Below are 21,066 nucleotides of genomic sequence, written 5' to 3' on the forward strand. Positions count from 1 at the left end.
AAAAATGTCTTGAATGTGGGCACTAGAAGGGTCTTTAATATAATGTCTCCCAAGTTTCTAGAAAAATGTATAAAGAAATTTTCAAGGGGGGTTTACCTACTTTCCAGAAATATGTCAGGCGTGTTATGAATTAGCAGCAAACAGAAAAGCTTAATTCCTGTCCAGAAAGAGAGCAGAATGAAGCCAAAGTTCACAGCATAGGCTGAAAAGTATTAAATATGCTATGTATGCCTCTCCTCTCATTTTAAAATAAAACTTGTTGAGCTAGTGCATATTATGAAAGTTGTGGCAAAAAGGTGCTCAATTTATTTTAAAAATGAAAATTTGTAAAGTGTGGTGTCATTTGTCTTCAAGTGCATTTTGGGTAAATCTCATCAACATGTCATGTTCAGTCAATTGGCAACATATTGTAAACAAAGTGGAAAATTTTTACTGACTAAGCTAACATGAAAACTATATAAACATACAATTTGAGCGGTGGAAAGAAAGGGAAAACGGAGGGCAAGGATAGCATGTTACAAAAATGGACAGTTATTTTGTTCGTTGTCCTGCAGATTAACCTGAGCTCTTTGTTGGCAGTTATTTATCCCCACCTAAACTGCCAGCGCAGCCAGGGAGGCAGGTTAATTACACGTAGCCATACTAATAATCATCAGTATTCATAATGTGCAACTTCGTTGTAGACTGTTAGTGACTGTAAGTTGTAGTGGTCCAGGCACTGAGCTTATATCCCCTTTTTTCTCTCTCAGCACTGTGTAAAGGTGATGAAGTCAGGGAGTCAGCAGTTGCTAGCTGCTCCAGTGTAGAGCCGTACCTAGTGTCTGACCAGCAGCCCCCTCCTCACCTGTGCTGGATGAAAGCAGCTAGCGACAGATGACAGGCAGGCGCCGGACGATTAAAACTCTCATCTGGAATGTTTTCCGACTGATCAATTTTTGTTAACAACATCCAGGATGCCAGCATTAAAACATACATCCTAAAGATGAGTCCATGCAAACCCAAAGGTCCACTAACAATAACAAGCAGTTCTTTTTTGGAAAGTTATCACACCTCTAGCACTAAAACACAAATTAGACTTGAGTTACTGTGCTTTTTGCGAACTGAAATGCAGTGTATTATAAGAATTGCCTTGAGATGACATGTGTTGCAAATTGGCACTATATAAATAAACTGAATTGAATTGAGATAGGTCCTGGAGTGCATTATAAATGTCACTCTTACTCTACGCATTTAGGGGGTACATGGAAGTTCTAGGTAAGGGAAATGCCGGTAACTTTATGTCAATCGAGTTATTAGCCTGTTACAACCATGTTTAAAAGAGCTAATTAACCACCCAGAAGGGTCAGTAAAATAAGTGACCAGATTCATGATAAGATTATTGACATCATGTCTCAACAATTGTAAGCTGCCATAATTAGTTTCATTTCCATTAGTTCCATAATTCCATTGTCAAGGAACATGCGATATGTTAAAGATAGACCAGCTGAGCCAGGTGAACTGTTATGTGACTGTTAAGAATGATGATGGGCGCTCCTCTGTTAGTTAATCACATAAAATGTCTCACTCCCAGTTGCTAGTCATCTTGACATGATGATCTTTCTGCTTTATGGCACATTTTTGGTGAGATTATAAAAGCTCTCATCAAAATATCCCTGACCAATGACAAAAAGGGAAGAGTAGTGAAACAAGTGCACCCAAGAATGCTATAAGAACATTGTCTTTCCTTTTTTTTTTTTTTTTTTTTTGTCAACATGCAAACCAGGATTCTTGGGTATATAGACACTGCCTCACAGTTTAAAAGCATCTGCTCTTCTGTAAAACAACATCAGCGTTTTGATGGAATTTAGGGAGCAATTTGCTGAGGCTAAGTCTACCACTCTCATTCTAGCTAAAAATGGGCAAGTACAAGGCAGTTTGAAACAACAAGGGCCAGAAAAGTTTAACGTAACTTAGATGACTTTCTGATGACAGCCGCCTCACTGACGCATAGAGCAACCTTTGAGTGCATGGTTTTGGAAAAGTGGATGTGAAAATGATCCAGTTGTGTGATTTTATCAGTAGTCACCATGCAGACTAATGTTTTTGTTCCTAGCTTGGTGTTTTATATTTCATGTTCTTAATTGACCTCAAAATGGCATTCTTGTTTTAAGTGGTGCTGAAGCTTGTACAGCGTTCCTACAGCATAAACCAAGTTAAATTCAATACTTTTTTTAGTCTTTTTAATGCCGCTTGAAATAATAAGCTAAGACCAAGTTCACAATAAGCACAAGCAAAACAAATTTACCCAAATGTTTATTTTAACATAAACCATTACTTTTTGGCCCAGCAGAAATGTTTCAAATTTTGAAAAACTTTACATAGGAAGAAAGCTAAAAACACAAAAATAACATATATTTTTAAAAACTGCTGAACTGAATTCACTAACTTTGTTTTGTTCCCTACTGAAAGTCGAGAATACCTTTTCTTTCAATGTATGCATACCGCAGAACATTTTCCAGCGATTTGGTGCTACTGACACTGTTGTTGATGTTAGATATGGTTGTGGAGGCATTGCAGAGACAAGGATGGAATAGAACAGAGAAATACCTGCTGCTTCTTGGTAACTTGACTTTGATGATTTGTGTTTCATGCTTCACATGCCTGACTTCACTGCCTTGATTCCCATCGTGCCGAGCTTAAATATATTGTTTTTATTAGCTCCCCTATTGGGACAGAACCAATAATGGTTACAGCGAGCCGTTAGGTAAATATAAAAAAATCATTGTCACTTATTTTAATGTGTGATATGGATTACAAAATAAAATCCTATATATGACTTGGTAACAATTTTAAGACCTATGGAAAACTGATTTAAGACATGTTAATACCAATTAAGGCCTTAGTTTTATATTGAAGAACTCAATGCCTTTTAAGACTGAGGAAACCCTTCTGTAAGCCCCACTGTTGCAGGTATGTGTATGCTATAAGGATGAGCTCTATTAAAGGGCCCGGTAATTTGTTCCACCCCTAGCCCGGCTCTGATTATTTCCGCTACTGCTCAAGCCCTCTTCAGTTTGAAACCAAGGTTCTATGAAAGGAGCCAAGAGGCCCATGGTAACTTTAAGGGAGCTGCAGAGGTCCGAAGCTCAGATAAGAAAATATGTAAATAGAACAACTACTACTTGCACACTTTTATCAGTCTGGCCATTATGAGCACTGCCAAGAGAAAGCTATGAGAAACCCACATGTATCCCTTACAGTATACATGGAAAAGAGCTGTTGCACAAAGACCTGAAGGTAATACTGGAGCAGAATAAACGAAAGACAATGTTAGGTCAGAATATCTAGAGCCAAAGTCTACCCAGCTGCACCACACATCACTGAAGATCGATTGACATCTGGGGGGCACAGGGCAGCTGAACAAAGAGGAGGAAACAGTGCGGATGGACAGTGGGGTATGATTGTCCCCTCCTCACCGCACTTTTCTGTGCAAGTCAGAAACAAAGATTTAAGTTTTATAAACTTAACTCCCGCTTTGGATTAAAATTACAGAAAGAAATAGACCATTTCACAAAATTATTTCTGCCAGTTTCTCCACCTTGACTAAAACTCCAAATGTAGTTTATTCTGTTTAAAAAACAAATGAGAAGAAAGTTCAAGCTTGTTTCAGTCAGCAACAAAATGTAGGATTTTTTTACCCTAGGAGAAGAGGTTTCAGTTTTTTCAGCACTGTAGATAAAACATTAGAGAATGTGAGATTTCTGTTAAAAGTAACAATCATTTCCTTTAAGAAACAGCTTAACGTTTGATAATTATTAGGAAAATGTATGTGGGTTTTATTATGGCAGTCTAACTCTATGGATATGTGTGATCATGCTGGGGGTGTAAATGATGTAATGAGAAATGGACATCTAATGTTTTTGAGTTTTGAGCAAATTTTCGGCATATATTTTCTGTGTGACTGCACCTTCTCCCACAGCGGGGGCACCTGGCCGTTGTAGATATAATTGAAGGTCTCTTCCATGTCTGGTGACATCACCACATAGCCTTTGATGCCCTTCTCAAGCTCCTCCAGAGATGAACTAAAACACAAACACAGAATGGTAAAGAGGCAGAAACAATTGGACATTTTTATGCCACGTGTTCAAATTACATTGGTAGAAATATTAGCCTTCAGTTTTCTAAATATAAGGTTCTAGAGAATATAACCAATATGAAATTCAATAATCATTAAATAAGCTAAATCTATAATCTGTCTATGGCTTTTTACAATCAATAAAAAGGTAACTAAAAAGTACAGCTTACAATCAAACGCTGTAAAACCTCATTAATGGGTTCAATTGGTTTTGTCTCTTTCTACGTTAATAGAGAATGTTAGGTAATAGTTAGAACTCATAGAAACAGCTGCAATTGTGAAACCAAACACCTATGTAGACAGTAGCATAATGTCAAAGGGGTTTTATGGACTTATAAACATTATAATAAAGAAGTATCTTCTACCTTTTGCAGATGCTGAATATGGAACTTTGTGATAATGTAAGGAAAAATAAAAGAACAACTGATTCAAAGATCCAGATCAGAAAACAAAGATATATCTGACCCATTTACTATCCAATGCTTCTGAAAGCTGTTGGAGATAAGCATTACCTTGGAACAGAAGCTATTTACTTTTTGGGTTTTACAGTGAACTTTCTATTTTGCCGGTGGCCCTGGGCCGCTAAAGGCTAGTCTGAGTGCTTCCCAGCTAAAGGCTATGCTACATAGACACAAATTCCTCCGGAGAACTCTGTGCTCGCTGGATCGAGTCAAACTGATTTTTTTCTGTGATTCAGAAGGAGCTTGATGCAGTGTTAAACGCAGTGTCCTCTAAAGCCTGCTCAAGCAGAGACACAGAAGAGCTAATCCAGCTCTGCTAACCTAAATCTAACCCCCGACCAACCAGGCCCCCAATCGCTGTTCGGCGAAAGAACCATTAGAAGCTGGCAAAATCAATAAGTGCCTGACACGGCAGTCACGGGTTTATCAGCTGCTATTTTTAAATGCCACTTTCATGCATTAAGCCTTAAACAACAAACATCCCTCAGACTTTTGAACGGACTTTTAAACCCTTCTTATACTTTTATTTCTTAATTTTTGCTTATTTTCAGTAGTGTTTGTTGTTTGCATAGTTATTAGATATAATACTGTGTGATTGTAGCTAATAAAGGTACCATTATATTTTAATCCATAGTCTTTGTGGTTTTTTTACACAGTAAACGATTTATAACTAAGGCTGGATTCACTCTTTCAGTAGCATCCGAATGAACAGAGACACATTTATTTGGTTGGTGATTAATAGCATTGCTCATAGCCATAGTCTAAACTCCTAAATTGATGAAAGACAACTGGATTTCAAACAGCCAGATTTATGAGTCCAACCTTTTAGATAAGAGGCTAAAACCCCGTTCAGTAAGCAAATTACAGTTATAATCATTCAATGGATAATAATTTATTAGTTTTACCCTTGATTTTAATACCCTATTAATTGAATATAACTTTCAGTTCTATTTATTTAATAAATCCATAATATTCTGGTAAACTCTCACAATATTGGATTTTCTTCTTGTGTTAAAGATTTATGGTGTAATAAAAGATTGATGATTTTCAACTAACATGCAAAGAAAAATTATGTAAGAGAAGACATGCAAACACAGACAGCTCATACATGATAGTTTCCAGCAAGGAGTTATAGCTCTGGATCTCTTGCAGTAGGACCACTTTGAGGGGTGATTGGTTGTCTTGGAGCAAGGTCCTGGTTCTCTCACAATCAATGGGAGTGGGGATTTTCTTATGGAGATCTTTCAGCAGTTTCAAGACCTACACATAGACATACAAAAGACCCATACGGACTAAATAGGTTTGATAATAAAGAAAAAAAAAAAAAGAATCACATGTTCAAGCTTTAAACAGTTTTTTCACTTTAGGATTCCTGGATCTGCATCTTAGAAAATCTAACAGATGAGCATATGGCGCCACCGAAGTTGATGTGTTTGGTTCTTGTTTTTTAAATATTGTACATTTTAAGTTTACGTTCATCCAGTCTGAGGCGCTGCAGCCTCCACAACACACAGTGTGACAGCTGGTCAGAATGCTCTCTATGGAGCTTCTGCAGAAGGTAGCGAGGATGGGTGGGGGCAGGTGGGCTCTCCTCATCCTCCACAGGAAGTACAAGCACTTCTGTGCCGTTTCGATGGGTGAGGTGGAGTTTATAGTCCAGGTAAGGTTGTCTGTGGTGTGCACCTCCAGGAATTTGGGGCTGCTGACCACCTCTACAGCTGAGCTGTTGATGAGCAGTGGAGTGTGGTTTGGCCAGTTCTTCCTGAAGTTGACAATCAGAGTGAACAGCATGGGGCTCAAGACACAGCCCTTAAGGGAGCTTGTCCTTAGGGTGATGACATCTGAGCTGTTTTGTCCGACCTAGACTGACTGAGGTCTGTCTGTGAGGAAGTCCAGCAGCAGCCAATTGCAGAGAGGTGTATTGAAGCCCAGCTGTTCCAGTTTGGCTATCAGATGCTGTGGGATGATGATGTTGAAAGCTGAACTGAAGTCCAGGAACAGCATCTGTATGTGGGTGTTCTTCTCCTCCATGTGTGCCTGGCTCAGGTGAAGAGCAGAGGAGATGGCGTGAGATGTTTTACTCGCCATTGTTTGTCCAAGTATTTCCTGCTAAATTGGCTAGATGATGTCATCAATAACCTTTCTGGGTTTTACAATTTAGAGGGTTTCCTTTGGAGTAAAGCTTTGTTTGTTTTTCTTTGAAGTAACTTTTTGAGTTATCTTGTATCACATTGTTTATTTTGCAGACTCTTTCATTATGTAGATGAGTTGGTAAATTATATGAATAACTTTATTCTTGTTTCTCTGTTTAGACTTTGTTTTGTTTTTTTCTACCTGTTTAATTGTGGCTTGGTCCACTCAAGTGCAGGTGTGTTGCCAATTGGTTATATAAGCACTGTGCTCTTGGAAGCTCGGAAAAAGCTTTGTCAGAGTGAAAATTCTGAATAAAAGACAGAGAAATCTGGAACTGGTGGCTGAAGCTGTTTTTTTTTTTGTTCACCTTACTGATCCTCGACAAAACTACTTCACATTGTCCAGCGAGTTGTTAAAGATGTTTGTGAGGACACCAGCCAGCTGACCTGCACCCTCCTTGTACACCAGCACAGGTATGTTATCAGGCCCTGGGGCCTTTCTTGGGTTGACTCTCTTCAGAGTTTTCCTCACTTCACATTTGTCAATGTTGAGTGCCTCCTCCCCCGGGTGTGGAACAGCTTTCACTGCTGGAGTGCTGTTTTGTGCCTCAAAAGTCAGTGTTTGCTGCATCTAACAGGTGAAAGGGTGTTTTATAGTCTGTGATCACCAATATGCCTTGCCACATCCTCCTGGTGCTGCTGGCATTGTGGAAAATATCCTGGATATTTCGGCTGTGGTTCTGCTTCACTGATCTGATGACACAGTTTAAGTTGGCACTCGCTGTTCTCAGTGTCTCTTTATCACCAGACTTAAAAACTGAGTTTCGTGCTTTTAGAGATTTCAGAACCTCTCCAATTATCCAGGGTTGTTGGTTAGCCCGGATGGTGTTGGTTTAACCCTGATCAGTTGTGGCTTGTATGCAGGATTTAGCATGACCGAGAGGTGATCTGATGACCCGAGGTGGGGGCTGCTCTGAATGCGTCTTTGATGTTAGAGTAAACCAGGTCTAAAGGGTTTTCATCCCCGGTTGCAAAGTCCACATGAAAAAATGAAGGAGCACAGTCTTCAAATTAGCCTGGTTAATATCCCCAGCAATGATGAAAAAACCCTCTGTGTGTGCGCAGATTGGAGCTCAGAGATAGCCCTTAAAGAACTACTTGTCCTGAAATCAAAGCTTTGCTGATAAACTGTAAAAATAGATGTCTTTTAGTGTTGTCAGCATGTCCCAGGCGTTTTTCTTGACAACTTAACACATTAGTTAAAATCTTGCTTTTGTGTCAAAAACTGCCTGTTTGGCACCCTACTTGGGATAAAAAGAGGTTAGTGCATCTGATTCTTTACTAATAGCTTAGGAGGGGATGTGACCTCACCTAGGCAGAACTGATGTGAGCTGCTCTCTACTGACTAATCCTCTACACACAGTGGTTCACTAAGGGACTGAAAATTAAAATGAATGGTGATGTGCTTTATTATAAAATCTCCTTAACATAGTAAATACATATAAATTTGATAGCAACTAATCAGCTGTCCAGTCTTGCATAATCATTTGACATTAGTTTTCTGTCAGTCAAATGACTGAATGAGATGATTTAAAATTGGACCAAAAGGAGATGTTTCTTGTGTTTTGTTTGGAAATTTGACAGATTTTCCCATGAGAGCAGCTATATCTGGGCAGAGGAATCTTCTTCTCTTTCCCCCCATTGTCTCTGGTAAAGAACGTAAAAAGAAATCCTCCACCTCCCATGTGCACGTTCTCCCGCCGCATGTTCCTCTCGGTAACTTCCACCTGGCAGCATTTTTGAAATTATTTGTGGGTGAAAGTATTACTCTGGAGTCACGTTGGTTGTACTTTAATGAGTAACTTTTTTTGGATGGGTACTTTTTACTTTTAGTTGAGTGAAATCATTTACTCTAGCATATTAGCATATTATTTTAATGCTCTGCCCAATTCTGTTGAAGATGTCGATGACTGACCACCATGTTGGTAAAAAAATCATCATCCTCTGATTAGAAGACCAATTGTTACCAATATCAAAAGTTTCCTTCCTGCTTGACTTCACAATAAAATTCTCAAACATAGAAACAGACTCTCTCAAACTAGGTCCCTTTTAGCCAGTTAGTATATCCACTAAACATACTGGCGATTTATAGACCGTTACATCCCTGCATTGTTCCATCCTCAGTGACTTACCGTTTCTTCTTTGCTAGGCCTGGCCACCGCTGATGTGTCACCTGTTTCCTGAGGCTGCAAGGAGAGTAGCATGTTGAACAGCGTGCAGTTCTCTGTGATCTGGCAGGCAATTTCCGCGTTGGGGTGCTGTCCGAAAACCTCAGGGAGCTCAGTGGTTGGCAGGACTTCGATGGTTGTGTGGATCCCTGCCAGGGAACTGTCAAACGGAAAATAGAAGGTGGGTAAACTGGATAACCTAAGAGATTAAGCAGTGTGAAATGGATAAACAACAATGTAAGTACATAATTAAAAGAGACTAAAGAGTACTTAGGCATACAAATCCATCGGAAGCTTCACATACACACAATGCCTTAAATGTCAGGATAAATTTGGGCCTTTTTTTGCAGGATGGAATGTGGAACAGCAGCAATTTTTCAAAAAATAATTGGGAACATAAAGAATTTGGGACACATCATTGAATTGTGCTTGGATGTGTCCATTTGATCTATGGAAAGCAATGTCTACTACATCTGTGGTTACTTCTAACTTCATTCAAGTTCCTCAGAATGAGGAGAACATGCACAAGAGGTTCTGGTTCATGCAATAAAAAAGGTGATATATCAGAAAATAAACTTTTTATTTATCATCACCAGTGTCCGCAAAGTTCTCAGTAATTGATAATATGGGCAATTAAACTTTCCACCAAAAACTTATAATGTATAGTATTTAATATAATTTGATTGCTTTTTAAAGCTAATATAATTTCACTTTGACAAACGGATGCTGTTGGCATTCTTTTTTTTTTTGTTTGCCACATTTTCAATTATGGGGCTGGACGCGTTCGAAGCCTGAGGCTAGAAAAATAAAATAAAATTGAAGTTGCTCAGTATTTTGCCTGTGGGCAGCGAAGAGCGAGTCAATCACAAGTGATTTTGAAAGCAGTTTCAGATAATGTTGAACTATTGTAATTATTTGACAGCAAAGCAATATCTCTATTGATGGGACGTGAATAGAACGCAATCATCGAGGATGGGAAATCTGGCAGTTATAATTGTTTCACTAAAAAAAAAAAAATTCATATACAGTTTTTCAATTATTGTACCATTCATTATTAATGAGAGCAAATTGACATCTTACCAGTAATTGAGAATTGTCTTCTGTATATCTGACAACTTATTGTTGTTAATTTGTTTTTCTTTTTAGCTTTACCATATTTTATTTATTTGCTGTGAATAAGAGTCTTTGACCTGATTTGACTCTATTCAGCTATAAGAAACAAAAATCAAAAATATTGTAAAAAGGCATAGGCTACATAAGAATTTTGATATTGCTAATGTATATGATAAATAATCTTAATTAACTGCAAGGCAATCCGTGATCTTTAAAGACAGGTAGAAAATTGAACCTTTAAATGATTTTGCCTGAACGTTTTCTCAAGATGTCTCATTTTTCTACTAGGACTTCACTGAGTAACTACAGTAAAGAACAGTTTTAAAGGAAAAGTACAGTCACATTCAGAATACATAATTCTGAAAGTACTTAAAGTATGAAATTATTAAATACTTTTCAATAAATTATAAGTGTTTTAAAAAAAGAGTAATTTAATTTAAATGTGATTTACCGGAGACATCCGTGTTTGTCAAAGAACACTACTGCCACCTACAAGTTTGTGACGTCACGGTGCGGTATGGGCTGTTAAGCAAGTCCCAGTGCTTTATCTGGCGTTTGTCACAACGCTCTATTATCCTTGATGGTGACGACCAGTGCACTATGCAAAGCAAAGAGTAATGGATTAAAGACGTTATTTTTCTCTAGCCAGAAGTTCGATGGTAAATCCTCCCTCTTCAAGTTGGCAATCTAATGACGAACCCGTGGTGGATTATGAATTGTTAAGGTGAAATTATTATTATTTTTTATCAGTTTTACCTGATGTATTGCAACATCCAACTGCCATGACCGTGGGAATTGTCAGTTTAACTATAGCTCTCAAAAATTTCAATTGTGAAGTCCTCTTGAAAGCTTAAAAAATCAAGGGGTTTCTGGTATTTCCCATTGATTTTGCTTGAAAAGCGGGGAAAATGGTGCTAGGCTTACCGCACCGTGACATCACAGCCGGAAGATGTCAGGAGTGAGGTTTTACTATATTTGGGCAAAAAATATTGGTTTTATTTTTTAACTGATTAATGCTAAATTTATTAAATCACCACGATGGTATTAGTTTCAGGTATTAATAATGACACATTGGTTATTCCTTGCTCACCGGACCTTTAAATTTAATACAGGAGGAGGAAAGTTAAATAACCATGTCCTAGCAAGCGACAATAACAGATCACAGGTTCCTTTTATAATAACTAGAAAGTCTTTTCAGGCAGATGAAATGAACATTAATATCATAATTGAATATCAATCATGAAGAATTAGTACAAAGAAAAGACCAAGAAAAAAACAAAGACAAATTTGATCTAAGTGTCTTACTTGTAGCGAGTTACAGCCTCTTCACAGAAGTAGTCATTGAAGTATGTGTTCATGAGACGTCTGTCCCACTCATCTGTGATGTGGCCGCCGTAGATGACACCAGCAATGAGGCACCTGAGCGCATCCCAAGGAACCTCCTCATATTTTTCCAGGTATAAACAGAGCAGACTTTCACTCGCCTAAAAAATTTAGCAAAGATCAGGTCTTGACACATAAAAAACAAGACATAAGGACAATGTTACAATGGAGTTAGTCAAGTTAAAGTTAGCAAACCCTGTTTATAAAAGTACATGAAGTGCTGCTCATTGAAATAAAATGATGCACAAAGCTCTATTAGAGCATCTTCTTTGGCTGTTTGCTGCTGTGGAGCACAAAGGTGTGTTAGTACCATGCCAAGATGATAAGAAATCAGCAAAGCCTTTGAAAAATTCTTGCTACAGAGAGATTATTGATTGTAAGAGAAAAATATTTAAGACAGCTGCCTGACCATTCCAGGAGTAGAGGAGTAGAAATTCTGCCCAGGTCTGGCGGGAGTAATGCTAAGATGTAAGAAGCTACAGGTATTGGCATGTTTCATGTTGGAGTAAGATGGAAGTTCACATCTGAATAAACCACAAAAATTCAGGAACAATATTGTTTAGAGAAATGTGGCTCAAGTTGAATCAACTGAAAAAATAATGCACATCTCTGTGCTTGGGGAACAACACTATATTGTCAGTAAGTGCTTCATACCATACCAGAGGTATGGTGGCCTGGGTTGTATTTCCAAATGATGTAAAATGTGAGACAATCATATCTTGGTTAAAACAGTTTGGTACACCACAATAATTTCTCAATGCAGTCATTGTGTTGCGATGGCCTGGTCAAAGTTAAGCCCTCAAATAATGGGAATGAAGTGATGAACCTTGGCTGGGCAGACATGACTGCACACCTCAATGAACTAAAGCAACGTATCGAGAATAAGTTAGCCAAGTTTCCTTCACAAACATGCTGGAGACTAATATTGTCAGAGAAGAAGTGATCGATCAACTGAGGGAATGATATCCAAAATTCTTCTTTGCAAAACTTTTCTGCTCAAAGTACAAATGAGTTCAAATCTAATGTTTTACAGTTCTGACCTCAAAGTCTGAATCACTGAAGCTGTAGACAGCGTTCCAGCCCATTTGCCGGAACTTCCTTCTTTCCAACATGATGCTGTGAAAAAAGCAGAGGGAATACAGAAGCTTCTCGTAGAGCGTAGGTTTGGTGCAGCGGGTCAACTGATTTTCCGTCATCATATGGTACAGATGTTTCATGTTGGCTTTTAAGCCCTGCAGACACAAGGCAGGTAATATGTATTAAAGAAGCACTAGGAAAAAATGCTTTTCGTTTTCAGAGCTTATGTACCTTTGGTTGCTCGATGGTCATTGTGATACCAGCCTGAAGAATCGTGATGGGAAACTTAGGGTGTGGTGAAGAGCTGAGCCAGAGTCTAAAATTTGGGTTGGTCTTCTGCACCTGTAGCTCCCTTATCAGCTTGTCCAACTCCGGCATCCATGAAAGACACAGGTGGCAGTTGGCAAGGTACACCCAGTGACCTGGGAAGTCGGAGGATAATTTCTATCAGCTCAGATTTTGTAGAGTTCTGTGGAAACATCTCAAGTGGTCACTGGAAGTTTTTCTGGGGGCTTTTTTCTAATCCCTCCTTTTCATTTCTTTAAATTAAATTTGATGTAGACTGAAAGCAGACAGATGGGTAGATCGCTGATTTCCAACTTGGAGTGGTCGCCTTGTGGTTAAAGAGCTGTGCGAGGCTGCAAAGCTTGACAGTTTAAAGGCCTCTCTGTGTGACAGCTTCCTGTGCAGCACATGAAGGAGAAATATGACCCCATTATAGTGCTATAGAGCACAGGCGTAACTTTCTGAAGGACTGATGTGGACATGTCCCCACCAACTTTGGCCTGGTGGGGACAGTCCCCATGTATAATTTCCAACTTTTTTCCTTAATCTACTTAAGCCAAAGGTATCAGAATTGGGTGCAAAGGTATCAGAATTGGGTGCAGCTATCTGTGTTTTTTTTCCTCTCACACACTGCTTCCATGTCCTGCCTCTCTGTGTAACATCGTGGGATTTGTCGCTTTGAGACACCTGATTTGTGGTCACATTTCACTGATGTACAAAGTAGCTACGTGGTTGAAGAAGAGAAACTCAGCAGCACTCAGTGAATATTTACCGGCAGCTACTTCGATGTTTAAGTAAAAGTTAGGAGACGGGTTGGTTAGAAAAACCCTGCAACCATAGGAAAGCATTCAATAAATATATGTTTCAGCTCATTTTTGGAAAATGCAAAAGCGTTTGGGTTGAGTAACTGTAGCTCCATCAGGCCCTCCCCGAGTGTCCCCTCCAATTTTCATCACAAAGTTACACCCTTGCTATAGAGGGATATTTCTGTTATATAGAAAATGTTTTGAAGGTAATTCGAAAATGAGCTTGAAAATTCCAAGATTTTTCTACGCTCTCGTCCACCTCACATACTAATGCACACCTGGGAATTAGCACTCCCTTAGTCTCTGTATGGATATGGATGAATGACAGTAATGATGACAGCAGTAGGTCCCATACCACTCTTTACGCCTTCCTCTATCAGACTCTTGGCGATGGGTGCCTGTCCCTGCCCCAAAGACAGAGCTTTAAAGCATTCTTTCATGCCTGAGGCCTCGGCAAGCTGCATCAGAGCTCCTTTAGGATCAACCCCAGGGGTCAGCAGGAATATCAGAGGAGTGCAGCAGGTGGATTCATCCACCACCTGAGTACACAGAGAGGGGATGAGTCGGGAGGGGTCAAGACATTCAAAAAACATTTAATTAAACAGAAACTTTCAAATTTGAATCAGAAAAGTCTTGCCTCGTTTTAAAATTTAAAACATTATCTGGAACAGCTGAAGCTGCAGAATCAAATGGACAGCAGAAGAAACTTACTGCCTTCATGTCAAGAACAGGTGGATCCTGAAACTGATCACCCAGTTGGTAACAGATGAAAGATCTGATGCAGAAAGACAGGCGGTCTTGGCGTAGAGAGCGCACTATCAGTAGTTTCTGAAATACATTCACTTTGTAGTCCCAAATATCTAGAGGATAAAAGCAGTGAAACAGGGATTTTTAGGTAGAAAACAGACCAGATATGAAATGAGACAAAAACTTGAAAACGAAAAGAAAGACAACACCAATTGAAGGAAACAAAACCCTTAAAACTGCTATAAGTGAAAAAAAAACATTTATCTTTATTCCATATTTACCTGAGAAAATTCTGCACCTCCCACATTAAAAAATCTTTTTGCTTTTTCTACAGATATATATAGCACAAAAGCTAAAACAAAGCTTCATAGCAAGTAGGCCTACTTTGTTATAAAATGACAAACCATAATTTGTTAACATAACAAAGTGCTTGTGTAAAAAAAAAAAAACAAAAAAAAAACAACTCAACACCAAAGTGTTAAAAAACAAGGTTTTAATGACCTAAGAAGGCTAATCGGTGTCCATATTGAGAATGTTGAGAATATCATAACACATGTCCATCAGGAAAAGTATATATATAAAGCCTGATATAAAGCCTGAGCCTAAACTACAGGTAAAGTGACACACAGCATATAAACAATAGACAGTTTAACCCCTCGCTATAAATCTCTGCTGGATTTTAACATTGTAGGTTTTTTTAAAAACAAATAAAAACCTATGAGTGGCAAGCATTTATATTAATCCCCTTCAAATTACTCTCTCTATAAAAATAGCAATTGTGTGAAGGCCAAGGTGGTTTGGTTAAACAAAGTCAGAGAACAGCTGATTGGTTAAAGATAAAGTTGAGTAGAACATAATGGCAAAGCTGGACTGTTAACTAACCCAGAGCAGAGTTCAATTCTTCATTTTAAAATGAGAGTGAGTTTACCATGACTAAAAAGCAATTACAGGCACATGTGGAACAAAATATAACAGAATTACGCCAAAATTTTGATAAAGATCCTCTAATCAGATCAGACCGAAGCTGAACTTTACGAATTTAAGGAAATTAACTATGTGTGGCAAAAAACTGTTGTGCATATTTCACTAAATACACCATAGCCACATAGCACAGCATAGTATCATGCTATGAGGAAGATGCTAAATACAGGAAAATATCTTAGAAGCTACACAAGGAATGCTAAATAAAAACTTCCAGCAGGGCCTCAACTCTAAACATAGAGCCAAAGCTACACAATGGTTTACATTGAAGCATATCAAGCATCAAGCCTGTGTTAAAATACTTCAGTCAAAGTCTAAACCTAAATTAAATTAGGCATATGTGTCTAATCTGATAAAATGATGGATCCAGTTGCTATCCATCCAGGCGACTGAACTGGGGGGAGTGTTGGAGTAGTGGTTAGAGCAGTGCGCTTGTGTCCTGAAAAGGTTGCAAGTACCCGTTCTATTCCTTAACTCTTGGTTCCTTTAGGATAGACCCGTAACCCCCACACTGCTCCCAGGGCGACACACAACGGCAGCCCAATGCTCCCCAAGGGGATGGGTTAAATGCAGAGATACATTTCTCCATTGTGAGGTCAATAAAGTTAAATTCCTATTATTATTATTATTATTATTATTATTATTATTATTATTATTATTAATACAATACAGGAATAGAAGAATGGGAATAATGTTCCCTTTTCCTGGTTTGCAAAGCCGGTAGAGTAGAGACATACCCCAAAGTACCCCCAGTAAAAGAAAGGTTCTTCAAAGTACTGACTCACCTTGTACTAATTTAAATCTTTCACATATTTTTGCAGAATCCTTTTTCAAAAAACGTTAACTGTTTCATTCAATTAATTTCATAAATAAAGATATGTTTAGTAGTCTGTCTAAATTTTAACTTAATGAGGCTTTAGGTTGCAATGCAATGTAATACAAGGTGGAAAGTTTTTATGAACATATCTGTGAGAAAAAGCTAAATTTATTCAGATTTTCTTGTGCCTTGAAACATCCAATCATCTTGGAATCAGTTCAAGTGGAAGAGTGCCCATCAAAGAGCACAGGACAGACCTGGTAGTGGTGCTTTCTCTGGCTCAGGGTTGGTATACCAGAGCTTCCAGTCTCGAAGACTACTTTTAAAGGAGTGCACAATGCCATTGAAGAAAGGTAACTTATCCAGCTCTGTGATGTTGTCCCAGCTGGAGTCTGACAGCCAATTGCTATATGGATTTTTAATGCGATCATCATTATCAATGACCTGTCAATAAACCAAAAGTTAGATCTTTTCTGCTTTTGAAAAACTGATCTGCCAATTTGTAAAGGCTTGAGATATAGTTTTGTCCCAAACACCAGCTGTTCTGAATCATGATGTTCTGAACTTTTAAAAAGGGAATTCTATTCCTACAATGCTACGTTCAGACCGAACGCTGCTGAAGCAGCCTGTTTACATGCATAGTTAATGGTTGATATGCATCGAGGCGCATCAAAAGGTCCTGCATCGCATTTCAAGCAGCAGGAGCAGGCGCAGCACTACTGATACAGATCGCTATGATCACTCCCCTGAAATAGTTTATTAAGGCCTAAATTTACTTAAAATGTTGAAACCTGCCAACAAAATATGTTTGCTTTCATTATTCTGGTGTGTACAGTTTTGATTACATACATGAAAACTGATAAAATCTTCCAGCCACCACTAAGAGTAACAAACCCCCCCCCCCAAGAGGCAACAAGGCCAGAGGCAGCTGTTGAAGGGGATTTCCAGTGACAGCATGTTTTGTGCTGGTTGGGCAGTGAAATAATATCAGGATCATAATCTTGATGATATGAATGTACAGGTGATGTTTTGAGGTGGACTTTCTCTCTTAAAAACATATTAAAACTATTTTTGTGTACAAGCAACAACAATTAAGCAGCATAAGCTGCTTCTATCGTGTGCGGTCTGAATGTAGCATTAGGCTACCTTAGATTAGATCTTATAAAGAATGTGGTTTGTGTGTTTCTCACGACTCCTCCTCGAAGAAAGAATCTGAGCTCATCCATGTTGAGATGCGTAGCAACTTCTGGGATTTTTATGCACATCTGGAAGCTGAAGATAAGCTTGTGAACCTCAAAGAGACCCTGGCAGGCATACCTAAAGCAAATAGGACAGCAAAGGATTAGAAAAACAGTGTAAGTCAGAGAAACTTCACAGAATGAAGCTAAGGTCCACAAAAAGATAACATTGTCTGAAACTGTTCACTTCAATGCAGTTGAAGAGAACATCTGAAACCTTCTTACCTGTACACAGCATATGTATGGTAGTCATTGAGGTTGCGGATCCGTTTTTCAAGATCCACAGTGTCTTTTTCCATGCTTTTTGCTATGTTCACGGTAAACAATTTAATATAAGCATCCAGAGAAAACTGGTACATAGGGTCAATGAGGCTCATGTCGTTCAGGATGAAGAACAGAATAGAGGCTCTCTGAGCACATGGGCGGTAGGCCTGTTGGGAGAGCAAATGTACAGCTGTTAATGAAGGGCAAAAAAAGAAAATCTAATCAAGAAATCTAATCAATTTATATTTAAAGAACTTTGGACTCCCCTGACTTAAAAAGACACACTAAAAGTACTGGCCATATCCCATCTCTACACTGATCTCCCATCCTGACCTCTCTGGCCGAGTCTATCTTTAGCTCGGTCTGTTGGCTTCTGTCCAGCTGCTCAGAAATGGTGATGGCTGTCTCTTTGGAAACCAGCAGGGTGTTTATTAGTTGCACGTCATCCAGCAGAGAGCCACTGGCTTCGTTCAGTTGCCTGTTGGATCAAACCGGAATTAAAACTGCAAAAAATTTTGCAATTTAATGAAAATTATTGAAATAGTTAAGATGTACAAAAAGCATTTAAAAATCCAGATATTCTTAAGTAATATGTCTCTTATTCCCTCTTTCATTTGGCTGACACTGAGAATTATTATACATCATGATCAAAGGATGTGAACTGTTGGAGGCAAACAGTTTGTTTTTTTTTAATTTAAAGGTTCACTAATTTTGCAGAGTTTTGCATGTTATGCATTCTAATATGCCACACATTGATAAAGCATGACAGATCAATTTTATCATTGTACTAAAATTCAATTCAATTCACTTTATTTATATAGTGCAAATTCACAAAATATGTAATCTCAAGGCACTTTACAGAGACAATTCAACCAGATCACACAGTCAGATTGGTTTAAAATTTTCTGTCTAATGAAAAGCAGTTGATTGCATCAGCTCCTTGACTCCAAGGCGATCCCTTAAAAAAACTTGCCATAAAGGGTTTTATATAATGTGTAAACACCTATTAACAATATTTGAACAATGGTTCCAGATAAACTCCCTTTAGATACACTTCAGTGCACGCAACAAGGGTCTGTAACACACAGACATCATCAGTTCTCAGGTGAATATATGCGCTGTTAATTAAACTTCACAAAAACACTAAGAATGTAGATTTGGTCAGCTGGCATGAACCTGAGTAAGCCGTGTTTATGTCACATGTGACTCTATTAGCCTCAAAATACTTTTTGCGCAAACCACAAGGAAATACTTATATTATTATACTATTTAAATGTTATTGAACAGTTCTCCATTACACAAAGAACAAAAAAAGAAGAAAAATACTATGGCTACGTTAAACTGCTTGAACAGATATAAAAGTGCACGGCGGCACCATACTCTTACTTTGAGCTACAGGCAGGGTGGCCTCGTTACCAGTGTCCAAATGTTTAGGTGCGCACTGGGGTTGTGCAGTTATGTCTCTCAAAAGTGGACGAATCCAAAATGCGTTTCTATGCTATATTTCCTCGTTTCTGTCATTAGACTATGTAAATTTACTGGTCTGCTGCCGCTAGTGGGAAACCACCCTCTAGCTTGTTTGACATTGCCACGACAATGTAACTTCCATGAATTTGAGTTGATTAGGCCTCAAAATAATTCAAATAAAATCCAAATACACATAATAGTAAAATATAAAAGTCAAAATCATTTCCCAAAATATTCATAAGAAATTTATAAATTGTGCAAAGTATTTTCAATAATTTTTTTTTAAATGTCCCTCTCGACATTAATGGGGTGCTGCAGCACCTAAAGTGACAACCTTGTGCTTATCAAGATGTTTAACAGAAGCTGCACATTTAGATTACAAGAACAGAATTTCAGACTAGAGTTTACTTTATGAAGTATCATAAAGTCCCCTAGACAATCATTGAGTACTTTTTTGTACAGCAGTGTGCATATAAAACACATCAAATAAAGAATTGGATGTAGAAACCTGAGGATCTTATCCTCCAGATCTTGCAGACTTTGCTTGTGATCTGCAATGCTGATCACCAAAGAGTCCTTCTGCTGCTCCAAGTCTGAACGCTCCATTCGCACCAAAATTCCCAGCAGCTGTGATTCCAGACCCTGAAAACCCAAAATCCCGAACGACAGGCAGGCATTATGAATCAGTTTTGAATTTAAATTTGTACACAAAGCAAGTAATTAAAAAAACTAAATAAACACACACCTGCTCCTTGACAGCAAAGTTAACTATGGTGGTCTTTGAAGCAATCTCTGGTCTGAAGTGGGGGTTAGGCATCTTGGTGGTAATGTAGAATCTGAACTCGGGGTTGTATTCTACATTTTTGTCACACAGCTTTAACATCAGCCTCCCATCTGGGAAGGAGGAACCACAAGAAACTCAAATTTGGCATTTAGAGAAGCTAAATTTGACTTAGTGTGCGTGTATGTGAGTCACACCTATATGTATGAAGGACTTGTTGAGAACAGGGTTGAGAGAAGGATCCAGTTCCTCCTGGACGTTCTGCAGCAATACAGGATTCCCATCCTGGATGGCATTTTCTAGAATCCGTAGGAAGTCTGGCATTTGAAAGTCTATCACTTTTAGATCCTGGACAAGAAGGAAACAGCCTTTTCCAACAAAGTTACAACCACTTTTATGCAATCAAACACAATGTAAGGATCACTATAAACTATGGTCTTACTATAGTTGCTAATATAGACTGCTCACGTAATCTGTTGGTTTACTAGTGAGTTTTAGATGAAAATGCTATAGATGATTGTGACGAATGTGAAAGAGAATGTTAGATAAAGCTACATGTTGTTAGAGCCTTACAAAGCGTTTAGTGGAAAAATACTGAACAGTTTTATACAGATACCATGTCTTATAAAGAAGTCCTTTATAGGTTGGGATTGATAAAGAGAAATGTCTGTTATCTGTATCTCTCCTAAGCAGATTCGCAGTCAGTCAGCCTCCTTGGTTGCTGAAATCTGTTGCTTTGAATAGGTTTTGTGTTTGGCTATTGAATCATGATAAACATGCTTTTGTAACCTCTTTAGAATGAGTTTTAGATGAGAGTTGTATATGCTTGGAAGCTGAAACCGAAAGCCGCCCCATATTTTCAAAACGGGGGTGATTGTGGGGAAAAAAGCTGACCAAAAGCCTGATTGTCTTGGATTGTCATTTTCTACCAAAAACATGAGAGACAGCAAACATCCCTTGCGGTGGTGTGCCAAGTGTTTATAAAGATGGTGCTCTGTTCAATCTGCACATGTAGTGTAATCAGGCAAGATACTCAGTACTGATCTCTGTAACAATTTCTTTGTCTTACTTAGGTTTGGAAGCAGTAGGAAAGCAGCAGAGATGGCAAAAGTACTCACTTTCCGTACTTGAGTAAAAGTACAGATACTTGTGTTAAAAAATACTCTGGTAAA

The 21,066-nt window shown here is 38.5% G+C and overlaps 1 protein-coding gene across 1 annotated transcript in view; it reads right to left on the reverse strand.

Moving 5' to 3' along the window:
- dnah2 (dynein, axonemal, heavy chain 2) overlaps window positions 1-21,066 on the reverse strand; it is a 91,605-nt gene that overhangs the window by 6,222 nt on the left and 64,317 nt on the right. Inside the window, 15 exon segments of the mRNA XM_015377477.1 lie at window positions 3,947-4,061; window positions 5,684-5,835; window positions 8,900-9,095; window positions 11,354-11,532; window positions 12,472-12,663; window positions 12,740-12,930; window positions 13,955-14,138; window positions 14,311-14,459; window positions 16,402-16,588; window positions 17,335-17,461; window positions 17,608-17,813; window positions 17,980-18,124; window positions 19,622-19,755; window positions 19,859-20,007; window positions 20,092-20,262. Coding sequence (XP_015232963.1) covers window positions 3,947-4,061; window positions 5,684-5,835; window positions 8,900-9,095; window positions 11,354-11,532; window positions 12,472-12,663; window positions 12,740-12,930; window positions 13,955-14,138; window positions 14,311-14,459; window positions 16,402-16,588; window positions 17,335-17,461; window positions 17,608-17,813; window positions 17,980-18,124; window positions 19,622-19,755; window positions 19,859-20,007; window positions 20,092-20,262 — 2,477 coding nt within the window.

This window comes from Cyprinodon variegatus, unplaced genomic scaffold (assembly GCF_000732505.1).
Source record: "Cyprinodon variegatus isolate N-32 unplaced genomic scaffold, C_variegatus-1.0 Scaffold154, whole genome shotgun sequence".
Taxonomy (NCBI): Eukaryota; Metazoa; Chordata; class Actinopteri; order Cyprinodontiformes; family Cyprinodontidae; genus Cyprinodon; species Cyprinodon variegatus.